This window comes from Pseudophryne corroboree, chromosome 1, assembly GCF_028390025.1.
Source record: "Pseudophryne corroboree isolate aPseCor3 chromosome 1, aPseCor3.hap2, whole genome shotgun sequence".
Lineage (NCBI taxonomy): Eukaryota > Metazoa > Chordata > Amphibia > Anura > Myobatrachidae > Pseudophryne > Pseudophryne corroboree.
The window spans coordinates 427495493-427511536 of record NC_086444.1 but is presented as its reverse complement, the minus strand read 5'-3'; the positions used below and the strand labels follow the sequence as shown (position 1 = coordinate 427511536).

Genomic DNA, 16044 nt, shown 5'->3' with positions numbered 1-16044 from the left:
GTGGAGATACAAATGGCTTAAGGTTAATGAGGCTTGTGCAGTTGTGTGATTGTTATGTGTTGGTGATAATACTCTATGAAATCTGTAATGAATTGGAACAGTAGACAAACTGTAGCATAGTATTCCTGGTATACATTTATGGATGGTGATTTATAACAGATTATAGTAGTTTTACATGATGCATCTTGCTGAAGGTTTGCAGTCAAAACATACTTCCTTTTGTTACTGTAGTCATGTGCTTGTAGCAATGGCAGGCTGATATGTGTGGTTACATTGTGATCTGGTGATTCATATAACATGGACTGTATGCAATAAACGAAGTTTGTTTGGAATGTGAAATTGAATAAGATGGTTCTAGGAAGTTGGATTGGAATGTGGAATATAATGAGTTGGTGTGTAGAAGATGGCTGCTGCTGGGTGTTTTCCCCTCCCCCTTTGAATTATGTGTTGCAGTCTTTGGAATCATGGGAGTTTTCCCAAAATGGAGTCTAGCTTCTGTCCCATGCGGTACCATTGTGTTGTTGCTGGGTGATGTGTATATAGGGACAGCCAGTATGGGTAAGCTCAAGTATTCTCTCCACAAAGATTCTCAGCATTGACTAACTGCGCAGCGATTGTTTCTCACATGTGTAAGTTCCTCTGCAACCATATTGTCTCTTATTTAATGTTATAAGCCACACTCTCTCTCTCTCTCTCTCTCTCTCTCCCTCTCCTTCCCCTTAAAAGTACTTGTGTTTTTATTGTATTTTATGTGTAGTAATTTGGTTAGGAATTCTATGTTATGATGGTAGTGTATTACTTGTAATGTGTATTCTTTTGCAATAGAACGTTCATTTAAGGTGTTAGAATCTAAGATCGGTATCTGTGTGTTCATTATATTTCTAAGTGTTCTCAGAGTGTCACAGTTGCTCATACAGCTTTTAAGCTAACAAGGTTACACTGCACTACATCTACACATTATCACTGCACAAATGTTTACAGTATAAGTACATTGTTTAAGGTATAGTTAAGGGCGTACCCTTGCGGTACTTTTTGCGCCAATTGCGTACTGTGTTCTATAACCTTTTAGAGGGATTTAAATAAGATAAATATTCAGCTTTATCAGTTGTCTACTGTAAACATAGTCAAACACCAATTATGCAGTGTATGTCACACCAGATTCTCTCCCTTTATGGCCAGTTCCCTATCATGTGAACAATACAGTCAGTCCTCCCAGGTTAGTGAGGATGCTGGGGAGGAGGGTCAGGATCCATCCTGGCTCGGTGCCATAGAAACTATGATGGCAGATATGTCATCCCAGCTCACTGCTAATACTCAGAAGACACAACAGCTGCAGCAGGCTGTCGCAGACCTAGCTGCAAAGGCAGATGATAAGCAACTCCCCCTCCCTAGCTCAGGGCCACATAAACGTGGGCTGCCTGATTTACTCTTATTCTGAGGAAGAAATACAGGAGCAGGGGGAGGAATTAGATCCTATTACTGAGGATTCAACTTCTGCCCAGGGTATTGAGCTCCTCATACTGGCTATCAGGGATGTGTTAAAATTCCCTTTAGAAGACGCTGCAGCATTGCAGTCATTTTTTGTAGCACAGAAAAAACTCAGTGTCGCTTTCCCTGATTCTCCAGAATTAGATGACATGTTTAAGCAAGCTTGCGTATCACAAAGACCTGTGCTTGCGGATTGCTAGATAACACATGCCATTCATACATGGGTGACTCAAATTCAGGAGGGTCTTGGGGGGGGATATGCCCCTGGTTACTACAGTGACCCTCATAATGACACATCCAAGACACTGCATGCCTCCTGTGTGAGTCTCTCAAGGAAATAGGCCATGGCAGTGTCGGTGCGCAGAGCCCTATGGCTGCGTCAGTGGATAGCGGACGCAGATTCCAAGCGCATTGTGGAGTCTCTCCCCTTCTCTGGGGAGTGGCTGTGCCAGATTGAGTTGGATATGTGGATTTGTAAGGTTACTGCGGGGAAATCCACGTTTCTCCCCTCTGGAGCCCCCTGGCTAGACGTTTCTACCCGGGGGCCGTCTGCCCAGTCCTTTCGGTCTTAAAAATTTAGATCTAGATCCAGAGGCACCTCCAATGCGACTAGAGGCACCAGCGGTAAGACAAGAAAAGCAGCAGCCGCAGGTTCTCAGGAAAAGAGCATCAGTTCAGCTTACACTAAAGCCTCAGCATGACGGTGCCTACCCACCCTGAGGGAATCTCGAGGTGGGAGCTTGACTGCGTCACTTTAGCCTCATCTCGGAAAGCCCCTGCCAGGATGCCTGGGTAAAGGACCTCATTTCTCAGGGCTACAAGCTGGAGTTCGACAGCGCTCCTCCCCAACGATTTTTTAAATCAACCTTACCAGCTTTGGAGGATACCAGAGTTACGCTGCAACAGGCCATCCTAAAGTTGGTCCAGTCCCAAGTCATTGTTCCAGTGCCACTACAACAACAGGCAAAGGGTTACTACTCCAACCTGTTCGTGGTACTGAAACGGGACGGTTCGGTAAGGCCCATTCTGAATCTAAAATCCTTGAACCCTTACCTAAAGGTTTTCAAGTTCAAGATGGAATCCTTACGAGTAGTGATTGCGGGTCTGTAAGAACAGGAGTTCATGGTCTCGCTGGATATAAAGGACGCCTATCTCCATATACCGATTTGGCCGCCTCACCAGGCTTACCTGCGGTTTGCCCTGCTGAATGATCACTACCATTTCCAGGCGCTACCCTTCTGCCTGTCCACAGCTCCGAGGGTGTTCACAAAGGTGATGGCGGAGATGATGTTCCAACTCTGGGTCCAGGGGATCAATATTGTCCCGATCTCTTGATAAAAGCGAGATCCAGGGAGCTTTTATTGGTCCATATAGACCACACTATTCAGCTTCTGTCACACCATGGGTGGATCCTCAATTTACAGAAGTCCCACCTGAAGCCAACTCAGCAGCTCCTGTTCCGTGGAATGTTTCTGGATACTGTGGCTCAGAAAGTGTTTTTACCAGAGGACAAAGCAAGATCACTCCAGGAGATGGTCCAAATGGTTCCACGGCCTACTCGAATATCCATCCATTTTTACATAAGATTGTTGGGGAAAATGGTAGCCTCATACGAGGCGATCCAGTACGGAAGGTACCATGCCAGAACATTTCAATTAGATCTCCTGAGTAAGTGGTCTGGATCACATCTTCAGATGCACTGGATAATACGGCTGTCACCTCAGGCCAGGAATTCCCTCCTGTGGTGGCTACAGTCCTCGAACTTAATGGAAGGTCGAAGATTCAGGATTCAGGATTGGATCCTCCTCACGACAGAGGCGAGTCTGAGAGGATGGGGAGCTGTCTCCCAGGGGGCTCAGTTCCAGGGCATGTGGTCATGAAGCACTACTTCCGATCAACATTCAGGAACTTCGGGCGATCTACAATGCTCTTCTTCAGGTCTCTACTCAAGGATCAGGCGATCCAAGTTCAGTCGGACAACGCCATGGCGGTGGCATTCATAAATCGACAAAGAGGGACAAAAAGCAGGGCCTGCATACGAGAAGTGTCAAAGATACTCCTCTGGGCAGAAAGAAATGCAAGAGCAATTTCCGCAATCTTCATTCCGGGAGTGGACAACTGGGAAGCGGACTTCCTGAGTCGTCACGATCTCCACCCGGGAAAGGCTGGCCACAAATAGACATGAGAGCTTCTCGACTCAACAAGAAGCTTCGCTGGTATTGTTCATGAACCAGGGATCCTCAGGCAAGGGCAGTAAATGCACTGACGTCGCCTTGGCCTAAGCGGCTGGTCTACCTGTTTCCTCCGATTCCATTGCTCCCAAGGGTGCTCAAGGGAATCAGTAATCAATGAGTCCAGGCAATTCTGATTTCCCTGAATTGGTCTCGGAGGGTGAGGTATGCGGATCTTCTGGACATGTCCATCTAAGACCCGTGGCCTCTGCCAATGAGAAGAGATCTTCTACAACAAGGACCGTTCGTCTACCTGGACTTACGGCTACTTCGTTTGATGGCATGGAGGTTGAGCAGAACATCCTAGCTCACAAAGGCCTTTATGAAAAGGTTATTGCTACCATGGTTCAGGCCAGGAATCCTGTGACGTCAAAACACTATCATCATACCTGGAGAAGATAGGTCTCTTGGTGCAAGGAACGTTTCAACCTGGGATGTTTCACTTGGGACGTTTCTTACGTTTCCTGCAGGCTGGTGTGGATAAGGGCTTAAGGTCCAGATTTCAGCTCTGTCAATTTTCTTCCAGAAGAAACTGTCAGTGTTGCCAGAAGTTCAGACCTTCTTGCAAGGGGTACGTCACAAACAACCTCCTTTTGTGCGGCCCACGGCACCCTGGGATTTGAATATAGTGTTGGAATTTCTACAGTCCTCTTGGTTTGAACCTCTGATGACATTAGAAGACAAGTACCTCACCTGGAAGACTGTGATATTTACTGGCCCTGGCTTCTGCTAGGCGTGTCTCAGAATTGGGGGCCCTATCGTGTAAAAGTCCCTACTTGGTCTTTTACGAGGACAGAGCGGAGCTCAGGACTAGACAGCAGTTCCTGCCGAAGGCTGTTTTTGCGTTCTACTTGAATCAGCCTTTTGTGGTTCTGTCAAGTTCTGGCACTTCTGCTCCTCCGGAGGCAATGGATGCTGTGCGAGCCTTGAAGATATATATCAAGAGACCGGCTCGGATCAGAAATACGGATTCCTTGTTTGTGCTCAATGATGCGCAGAAAAAGGGTTGCCCTGCTTCTAAGCAGTCCATTGCTCGTTGGCTTAGGCTTACTATCCAACAGGCCTATGTGTCGGCAGCCTTGCCTGTTCCACAGTCTCTGAAGGCCCACCCTACAAGATCGGTGGGGTCTTCCTGGGCAGCTGCCCGTGGAGTCTCTGCCTTGCAACTATGCTGAGCTGCTACCTGGTCGGGGAAGAACACCTTTGTGAAGTTCTACAAGTTTGATACCCTGGCCAAAGAGGATACCCAGTTTGGGCAGGCGGTGCTGCAGACATCTTTTCACTTTCCCGCCCGTTCTGGAACCTTTTGGACGTCCCCATCGTACTAGGTGACCCTGGTATACATTATGTGTGTAAGAGAAAATAGGATTTTAATACCTACCGGTAAATCCTTTTTTCGTGGTCCATAAGGGATACTGGGCGCCCGCCTCAGTGCGTTCACGTGTCTGCAGGTTGTTTTTTTTCAAGAAGTTTACCTGTTCAGCTGTTGCTGTTTGTTACAGCCGTTGCTTGTCATTTTATGTTGTTGGTGTGCTGGTGTATGAATCTCACCACTCAGTATTGTTATGTTCCTTCTTTCAAGTATGTCCATTCTCCTTCGGGCGCAGTTTTACTTATAATGGCTGTAGAAGGGTGCATAGAGGGGGGGAGCCAGCACACCCAGCTGAAGAAATTTAAAGTGCACCGGCTCCTTTGGACCCCATCTATACCCCATCGTACTAAGTGACCCCAGTATCCCTTATGAACTATGAGAAAAGGATTTACCGGAATGTATTAAAATCCTATATTTTTGTATCAAGATAAGTATGATAAGGTCAGACACCATTTTATAAAGGAGCAAGCAAGATAATGTACATCTCACTATAAATGCTATAGCATCATACAGTATGATATTGACAGCTCAGCAAACACGAAGGAAAACCAATCATGATTTCTGATCACTGATTAAGCTATATACTGTTGACAAGGAGATGTCCTATGGTACTGTATGTAGATAGACTGAAAAAAGAATGAAAGGATCTATATAATGTGGAGTTTTTATATAATAAAACAAAATAGTTATGTGTCCAATTTGTTGGTATAAGAGAAAACTCTGAGATGAGAATAGTCTAAGGTAAATCATATAGGGGGTTATTCAGAGTTGTTAGCTAACCAAAATAGCACACTAATGAGCAAAACCATGTGCACTGCAGGGGGGCAGATGTAACATGTGCAGAGAGAGTTAGATTTGGGTGGGGTGTGTTCAAACTGAAAACTAAATTACAGTGTAAAATAAAGCAGCCAGTATTTACCCTGCACAGAAACGATATAACCCACCCAAATCTAACTCTCTGCACATGTCACATCTGCCCCACCTGCAGTGCAACATGGTTTTGCCCAATTGCTTACTTTTTTTGGTTTGCAAACAATCTTAATAACCCCCATAGTCACTCTAAGTGCTTAGTTACAGTTATTACATTAATTGTAAATAAACAGACAGTAGAGTAATAATAGCCCTTTCACACAGAAAACCAAATTACTGGGTCAAGTTCATTCACCCGGTAATTTAGCGATCAACATGGGTCTTTTTTTTTTCTTTCAAACCCGGTTTGAAATTCCCGGGACTTCGAACCTTGTTATTACCAGGGTCAAGGACCTGCCAATTTCGACCCAGGTTGACCCTTTCAAACAGAAGAAATACCCATGTTGATCAGCAAATTACCAGGTAGAAATGGTAAACCCAGTATTTTGTTTTTCTGTGTGAAAGTGGGGTCAGGCTAGGACCGGTAAAACGACCCGGCACTCAAATGCTGGGTAAAAGCCAGGTTTTAGGGACATTTATGTCTGAAAGTGGTATTAGAATTCTTTGAATTCTAAAACAAGAATATCACTTGTTACAGTTACAGGAAGTATACAAGGAAGAGACAGAAAATTGATACTGTCTTAATCTCTCTCCATTTAAAGGTATTATAATGTTGCATTAGCACTAATTTAAATGCATTTAAGATGAGGATATTATGGTAATAATATAGAAGTTAGACACTTATGAATAACAGTAGCAGTGGTTTCCTATGAAAAAATAAACCTAGCTCTTCAGGCTCTTCACTTATGTCACCTGACAAGCCGCCTTGGTTCGGCCTCGGGCAGTTTTTCAGCCTTGGGCGGGAATACATTGAGTTTTCTTCCTAGATAGACAAGGTCACTCTGACGATTCCTCATGCCCTGATGAAATCTCCCAACAGGAGACGGGGCCTAATTCAGAGTTGATCGCAGCAGCAAATTTGTTAGCAGTTGGGCAAAACCATGTGCACTGCAGGTGGGGCAGATATAACGTGTGCAGAGAGAGTTAGATTTGAGAGTGTAGCGTGAGCCATAATGCAGATACTAACTATTCACAACAGTTGGGAATGAATGGTTTCCGAAAATGAGCTATTTAAGAAGAAAAAATACTTTCCATCCTTTCTTCCCATCTGTTAGAAGTCCTATATGTGAGGCGTGGCCAAGCCTGATTGGTTTTAGGTCTGCTGCAAATCTCAGTCCCTTGTCCATTTGGTAAAATGGGAATCTCTTGCTAAGATAGTTGCTCCCATAGTTGGCTTATCTAATACCTTTGCAAAATTGAGTCCAGCTGAAAGTTTGTTTACATGGTTGCATGCGATTCCCATAAAACCATTTTAGCTTTGGCATGGCTCAATAAGTCAGTTGAAAGGTGGTCTCAGCAGATGGTGGAGGGCTTGAGTCTGGCACACCCAGATAAAGTTTGATAATACGGTAGTTAGTAGTAAATCTGAGAGGTGTATGATTATGTAGAAGAGGTTGCCATCAAAGCTGGGCTCATTGTGGATACAGTTAAAGCCTTAGTCATGGTGGATTGAGGCTCTTTCCAGTGGAGCAGATGTACAGCAACACCACCCCATAGTGGACTCAGTGAGGCCGCCGCTGGGATCGATCTGGTGGGCGAGCCTGACCACCACGACCACCGCTTCCTCGTCTAGTTTGGGCAGTGCTAGGCTTTTCCAGGTGGCTAAGATGCATCCAGGGTCTGTTGTAACCCCATAGACGGCAAAAGCGGCATCATAGATCACATAGCCATGTGTTGTCTGACTCCCTGTCCACGCACAGTGATGCAGTGAGTCACTGAGGCGTGGCGAAGTAGTGCAGTGAGGGAGTAATACCAAGCTCCAACCCTCTGGCCTGGACTGGATTCTGGAAGGAGGTGCTCATTGGTTTGTATTCTCAGTAGAGAGGCACTCTCTGTTCTGGGCTCTCTGGAGTGATTGGAGGCACTCCCTTGTCTTTTTAGGCTAGTCTGCAGTTCCCTGACAGCCCAGCAGATGGGGGGGGGTGCAATGAAAATTTGTGTTTTGTTTTGATTTTTTCTCGTTCTGAGGGCAGTGAATCAATCTGTGTTATATTTTTTTCCTGTGAGAGCCGGCGTGTGTGTGTTTTTTTTTTTTTTTTTCTACTGTCAGGTTCCAACATGTGTTTTTTGTCACTGTATTTTGAATGTAGTTGGATTGGGCGGTGCTTCAGAAATTCTTGCACAGGAGATTTGGGGCTTCCTTTCCCTCAGAAGTCTCTGCATAGTTTGCCCACTGGCTTGGGGCCTGAGAGGTGGATACAGAGTCCAAAAGAACTCCTTACTCTTCTCTGGGGTGGTCTTCTTAACCAAAAAAGATTACCTGGCCATTGGAAGAAAAGAGTTCATATCCTTTTCTCAGAGTCCAGTGAGAGACTTGATGCCAACCCTTTATACTCTTGTTCTCATTGCTTCAGCGTTTTCCTTGATGGGATTCTCATCCATGATTTTGTTGGAGAAACCTGATCTTTACTCCTAGTTCTGTCCTTGGGACTTTGTTAGAGGGTATGGAGGGGAAAGGAGCTTAGGCTTATGGAGGGAGATTTCAAGTAACAACACTCTTGTACTGTACCTTGTATCCCTGTGTTTCCAGTGTCTCATTGTAGTTGGACAAAGTAATTTAACGGAAGAACAAATCTTCCCCCGTCCCCAAAAACATACTGTGCTTCTGATGTGATAGCACACAAAAGTGCTGTTTAATCTTCCACATTGCAGAGCAAGTTATGTACATGCTTCAGTTTGTTAACAAATTACCATTATATAAGCTCAAAATGGACATTCTTACCATATAGAATAGCATTTTACCAATGCTGGTGCAAGAGTAACAAAACGTCATCAACATCTAGGTCACGGCTTCTGTAGCGTGCCTACTTGTACCCTAAGTATAGGAAAGTCTTGGAGGCATTATGGTGTTTGTTCGTGCTCTTCAAGATCATGTCTTCTTTGTTGTAAATGAAGAATGTTGCTCTCATCATTTTATTCTTTCTCTGTAGCTTATCTAGATTGTGTAGTTTTATTTACATTTTTTATTATTATTATTTATTATGTAAATGTGAGTATCCTTTTTTTTCCCTGTAGGAAGAAAATAATGTGGTGGAAGTAGACAAACCTCTAAACCTTCCCAAACCGGAATCCAAGCTAGATCTTTCTGTTCAGAAATTGCTCGAGTTGATCTGTAATTTGCAAAACATGGAGGAAACTGTATTGGAGATGAAGTATGATACCAAGAAAGCACCACTGGGTGAGACAGACATTTATATCCCAATTGTTTTAGAACAACTAATTATTTGTATGATCACCTTAATATTGAAGAAGAAAACCTTTGTCTTGCACAGGAAAGCTAACTGTGGAGCAGGTCCGTGCTGGGTATAGTTCCCTGCAGCGTATCGAGAGCTGTATTAAAAAACAAAAGTTTGGCAAGGAGCTTATTGAAGCCTGTAATGAGTTCTACACTCGCATTCCCCATGACTTTGGGTCAGTATTTGAATGTACTGCTGGTGGGAAGCTAGCCTTTGTATAGTATGTGTATTAACTTGTACTAAACTTGTGTGTAGACTAAGGACACCACCCCTAATAAGGACAATAGAAGAGCTGGCGACGAAAGTGCACCTCCTAGAGGTAAGATTCTGAATGGCGGCTTCATATACTCTGCAAGTAGGCCTGTACACAGACCTCATAGTGCCAGATATGCCCTCATACTGCCAGATATGCCCTCATGCTGCCAGATATGCCCCACAGTGCCTTTAGAATAAACAAACAGAAAACATATACCGTATATACTCGAGTATAAGTCGACCCGAATATAAGCCGAGGCACCTAATTTTACCACAAAAACCTGGGAAAACTTATTGACTCGAGTATAAGCCTAGGGTGGGAAATGCAGCTCTAGCCGTACACAGACCTCATAGTGCCAGATATGCCCTCATGCTGCCAGATGTGCCAGATATGCCCTCATGCTGCCAGATATGCCCCACAGTGCCAGATGTGCCAGATATGCACTCATGCTGCCAGATATGCCCCACAATGCCAGATGTGCCAGATATGCCCCACAGTGCCAGATATGCCCTCATGCTTCCAGCTATGCCCCACAGTGCCAGATATGCCCTCATGCTGCCAGATATGCCCCACAATGCCAGATGTGCCAGATATGCCCTCATGCTGCCAGATATGCCCCACAGTGCCAGATATGCCCTCATGCTGCCAGATATGCCCCACAGTGCCAGATGTGCCAGATATGCCCTCATGCTGCCAGATATGCCCCACAGTGCCAGATATGCCCTCATGCTGCCAGATATGCCCCACAGTGCCAGTTTGTTACTTACCCTCCGTCGCTACCGCGCTGTCCCGTCGCTCCCGCGCTGTCTTCTGAAGGAGGGACACGGACGGCACAGCGCGCGGCTCTCCTGTGTCCCTCCGGCGGCAGCGGCGTGTGTGTTAAAGGAAGTGCCGGTTCGTGCACTTCCTTTAACACACACACGCCGCTGACGCAGGAGGGACACAGGAGAGCCGTGCGCTGTGCCCTCCGTGTCCCTCCTAAATACTCACTCGAGTATAAGCCGAAGTGGCTTCTTCAGCACAAAAAAAGGTGCTGAAAAAGTCGGCTTATACTCGAGTATATACGGTAATTACCAGGACCAGCTCAATTTGCACCTGTTGCTAAGGGGCCCTACACACTGGCCGACCCGCCGCCGAGCTGCCCGACGGCGGATACGGGCTACGAGCGACCCGGCGGCGGGGGGGCAGTGACGGGGGGAGTGAAGTTTCTTCACTCCCTCCATCACGCGGCTCCATAGAACTGCAGGCAAATATGGACGAGATCGTCCATATTGGCCTGCATGCACAGCCGACGGGAGACCAGCGATGAACGAGCGCTGGGCCGCGCATCGTTCATCGCTGGAGTCTCCACACTGAAAGATATGAACGAGTTCTCGTTCATTTATGAACGAGATCGTTCATATCTTTCAGAAAATCGTCCAGTGTGTAGGGCCTATAACTCATAGAGAAGACAGCAATTTTGTTAGTTGACAACTATTCATGGAAACCTACAGTAGCATTTCAGTTCAATATAAATAATGGCATGCTTATTATTACTACATCATTATATTTATCACTAACACCTAAAGCAGTGATGATTTTTTACTAGGTAGTTGACATCATCTCTCTGATGTAATATTGAGTCTCACTATTACTCTCGTCTTAAAATGAAAATTCAGGAAATAAAGTACTTTCCCCTTCTCAGGCTTTGGGTGATATTCAAATTGCACTGAAGTTGGCACGTTTGGATCTCGGCACCCATGAGCACCCGGCAGACAGGCAGTACAGGCAGCTACATTGCACAATGGAGATTTTGGACAAAGCATCAAATGACTTCCAGGTAACATGCAAAACGTTTATGTGCAATAAATGATCAGACAGCGCAGGGTAAAATCTGCATTGCTGCTTTCCTGTGAAAGGGTGCTTACAATGTCCCAGTATTATATCATTATTAGACACTTATAAAGACCAGTATAATCTATTCATTCAGCTAAAGACATAATCCTAAAATCCACTCTAATAGAAAATAGGTTTGTGCAAGAATAAGGATGTTCTAGCAGCCAGGGTCATGGAGGGCACAAAGTCAGATGGTGATATAATGAGATAAATATAAGATTATTGATCTTATAAGATACAACTGCTAGATTAACTATTACTATTTACTAATGAATTTTTTTATTTACATAACATCTCCATAATATATTTTATAAAAAGTAATGCATGGATAATAACTTGTGCTTCGCACCTTGTTTGTGAAGTGTCCACCACATTGCTTTATTGCTGTGCTGTGGATTGTAGACAGTTAGTAACAAGTAGAAGTACTTTAATATGTATAGACTCAAGCACCAAATATGGAAAACTGATACTAAATAGAAATAGATTGTGAAGTTTACCGTACAGGGGAAATTTCACATAATGTATAACTCTCCCCTTGACCGGAACTTCTTTAATGCAGATTTGGAGGGAGGCAGTCACAATGTCGACGCCGAAATCCCGACAGGCTGTGAAATACCACCGCCGGAGTACCGACGTCACAGGCTTTTCTCACTCTATGGTTGCCCACGACGGTTCCGGTATGAATGGTCGACCATGTTATGGTTGACAGTTATTAGATCGACCACTATTGGTCGACATTGGCATGGTTGACATGGACAAATGGTCGACACATGAAAAGGTCAACATGATTTTTTTACATTTATTTTTTGTGTCGTTTTCTGCGTAAAGTGACGGGGAACCCCAATTAGTGCACCGCTTCCCCTCGCATAGCTCGCGAAGGTGCCTTGCTTTCTCGCCACAGTTTACCGTTCCAAATCGTAATCCACGTAGATCGTAAAGTTCCCCCCAAAAAAACATTTTTTAAAAATTCATGTCGACCTTTTCATGCGTCGACCATTTCATGTGCCGTCCATGTCAATGTCGACCAATAGTGGTTGAAACAATGACTGTTGACCATAACATGGTCGACCATCCAAACGGATACCGTCCACGACACCCATAAAGGGAGAATAGAGCCTGTGACGAGCACAGCGTGGCCAGAGTGCCCGCAGCGCAGTGAGCCCGCAATCGGCTTTCTAGGACTCACCCCGCTGGGGGCCGGGATCTAGCTGTCGGGACCATGACAGCCACATTTCCGGCCACCAGTAAAAAGTATGTTTCTGCTGCTGGGTACACTGGGCTCCACAAGGAAAGACATAGGGGTGTAGAGTAGGATCTTGATCCGAGGCACCAACAGGCTCAAAAGCTTTGACTGTTCCCAGAATGCATAGCGCTGCCTCCTCTATAACCCCGCCTCCCTGCACAAGAGCTCAGTTTTGTAGTTGGTGCCGCAGATAGCAGGCACATAACACAGGGGCTGCTCTGGGCTGCCCTAAGAAGAGCTTTTTTTGAGAAGAAAAGTGAAGACTTCAAGGGCTGTAGCAGTGTGTACCTGTCTAGTGACATTCACTGCTGCAGCTCCATCTCTCCCCAGCGATGCTGTACACTCCCGAGCCCTGGTTGCCTGGTAACTACAGCAGGAGGCTCCGGTTTTCTTCTGAGTCAGGCACACACAACGGGGGCTCTCCTGGATCGCGTGTCCGCGCTTCGGGAGGTGGTGAGTGGGTCCCGCTCGCGGGACCCGTGTTTTATTGCGATCCGGCGCGGTCGGTGGGATGCGGGCAGCGCGCGCTAGCGGTGGACACTGGCGATCCCACTAGATCACCAGGGCATGGGTGCAGGTCAGGTTTTCTCTTAAAACCTTTTTTTGTGTGTAGCCCGCAGTACCTGGTGGTTTTGCCAGCAGAGGGGATAAGGCTTAGACCTGGTGCCCCTCCCCCTGCCCCAGGGTGCCATTTCCAGCAAATGTTCTTGCCCTGGAGCTGCATATCTGTCTCTCCCTCACTCCCTGTCAGTGTTTGGGCGCCATTTCTCTCAGCTACACTGTTCCTGGGACTGCTTGGGCAAATCCTCCTTTGTAAAGCCGCCTGGTTGACAGCGCTGTGACTTTACATGACACTTAAGTATTCTACATGTCAATTAGACAGTGTTAGTTAAGAAAGAGTGCATTTAGTCAGGGTTCTCTGGTACAAGTACCCTGTGATATACATCCAGTTCTTACTGTGCAGTGTTATATCTATTGACTACATAGCTATATACAGATGTGTCCATTTACATCTTTGCTTTTTTACAAATTTGGCACAACATGCAAAACACGGCTAAGCTGTTTTTCACGAGTAGCGAGTGGATGAATTTTAAAATTTTTGTTTGCCATTATAGAATATGTATAAAGTAATATATTAAAGAAGCAAATTAAGAAAAATCAGAAGGCATGGCTAAATCTCTGAGTCTATGGCATGCAAAACTGTGCCATACATGGCGGGATATAGCAAAGATGTATGTGGACACATCTGTATATATAAGCTGGTCCAGTGCAGTATTATTGTTAGTAATAACCTCTGCATTGTATAATTGTGACTATTTGTGTGTGCATTAGCTTGCTGAGTGGTTTCCATTTCGTGTCTCTCACTCAACTTGCTATCCCTATATTCTATAACCTGAGGGGGCTTGGTGCGTCAGGTTTTATAATTATATAGGATTTTCACAAGATATACTTTAATACGTATTTTTCTCTGTGATTTTAGTCACCATATCTCTCCTGTATCCCTGTTTGTGCTGACTACACTGCGCAGGGGTTTGGGCAAGAGGTATTGTGCTGCTGACAATTGTACTGTGTTGCCTGATACTGCAAGTTATATCATGTCTGCTTCTGAAGGTAACGGTTCTGGGGCTGAACACACTGCCGGTGTTGCTGAAGCCACAGATCCCTATGAGGAGACCATAGCAGCAGTGGGCTCTGGTTCTGGGGGCTCCTTGCCCCCCAGTGGGACTGTGGCAACGGGGGTGCATAATGACCCGCCGTGGGCTACTTTCTCCACGCTTCTACATACGCTAGTTACTAAACTAACACCCCTTATGGGACCTCCTATGCCGGTGCAACCGTATGTGGTCCCTGCAGCTAACCCGCCGTGGGTGGATAATTTTGTCTGCTCAATTGAAGAAGTTGAACCAGTCCTTGACTACTAAAAAGTCTGACCTTCGCTCGCCTAAGACCAAGGGGTCCTCTAAGCGAGCTCTTATCTCCTCACAATCTACTGCTGTCACTGACACCTCGTCTGATGAAGATGGCGCTTACACCGACCCCACAGATTCTGACACAGATACTGCTGAGGGGGAGGGTAGTTCACATGTGGATGTTCCTGATCTTTTGGAGGCTATTAAGTTGATTTTACAGATTACGGATGATCCCGAGCCATCCGCCCCTCCTAAGAAACCAGATAGGTTCAAGCGTCAGAAGGTGGTTAAACAAGTTTTACCTCACTCTTCCCACCCATAGTGGATATACGTCAGGAACCCTGGGGAAACCCGGGAAAGAAGTTTGTGCCTCAAAAGAAGATGCTGGCTCGCTATCCCCTCACGCCAGAGCTGTCTAAAAATTGGGAAACGCCTCCTCTAGTAGACTCACATGTGGCTAGGATGGTGGTTTCCTCAGCTCTGCCTGTCACTACCGTCACGTCTCTAAAAGAGCCTACGGATAAACGTGTGGAGGGTTGTCTAAAAGCGATTTACACCCTCACGGGTGCTGCACAAAGGCCCACTATTGCAGTAACATGGGCTGCAGAGCCTATTGAAGCATGGGCCCTAGAGTTAGAAACTGAAATCTCTCCTGACCATGCTAGACAATGCTTGTCATATATTGTCACAGCTTCTCACTATATTAAAGAGGCGGCTTCTGATGCCGGTATCCTTGCAGCCAAGGCCTCTACTAAATCAGTCCTGGCTCGCCGGATATTGTGGCTGAGATCCTGGTCTGTGGATCTGGATTCTAGAAAAACCCTGGAGGTACTCCCTTTCAAAGGAGATATTCTGTTTGGGGAGGACTTAAATAAGATAGTGGCTGACTTGGCTACTGCCAAAACTGCCTATCTGCCAAGTACCGCTCCTTCTGTGTCGAAGGCTAAAGGTACTTCCTTTCACCCCTTTCGTCCTTCAGGTAAAGCAACAAGCAGGCCCGTACTTCCAAACCTGGTAAGCCGAAGCCCAAAAGAGCCTGGGCTGCCCTTCAGCCAGCTTCCAAGACCGATAAGCCTGCCGCATGACGGGACGGGCCTCCCCCTGGGGGATCCCAGGGTGGGGGGCCGGCTTCTAGGGTATACCCAGGAATGGTTGAAGACCACTTCAGATGCCTGGGTACGGGAAGTCGTCACTCGAGGTTACGCCATAGCCTTCAAAAACCGACCCCCTCATCGATTTTCCCGGACATACGTCCCGTTGGACCAGGCAAAGGCAAACACTCTACATTCGGTGGTACAGACCCTCCTGGATACAGGAGTCGTAGTACAGGTGCCTCTTGCTCAGAGGGGCCGGGGGTACTATTCTCCGCTGTTTCTGGTCCCGAAACCGAATGGGTCTTCCCAG

At 46.0% G+C, this 16044-nt stretch overlaps 1 protein-coding gene across 1 annotated transcript in view; it reads left to right on the top strand.

Moving 5' to 3' along the window:
• PARP2 (poly(ADP-ribose) polymerase 2) overlaps window positions 1–16044 on the top strand; it is a 145054-nt gene that overhangs the window by 91713 nt on the left and 37297 nt on the right. Inside the window, exons 11-14 of the mRNA XM_063913453.1 lie at window positions 9136–9298; window positions 9393–9531; window positions 9612–9675; window positions 11297–11431. Of these exons, the coding sequence (XP_063769523.1) occupies window positions 9136–9298; window positions 9393–9531; window positions 9612–9675; window positions 11297–11431 (501 nt within the window). The remainder of the gene's footprint in view (window positions 1–9135; window positions 9299–9392; window positions 9532–9611; window positions 9676–11296; window positions 11432–16044) is intronic.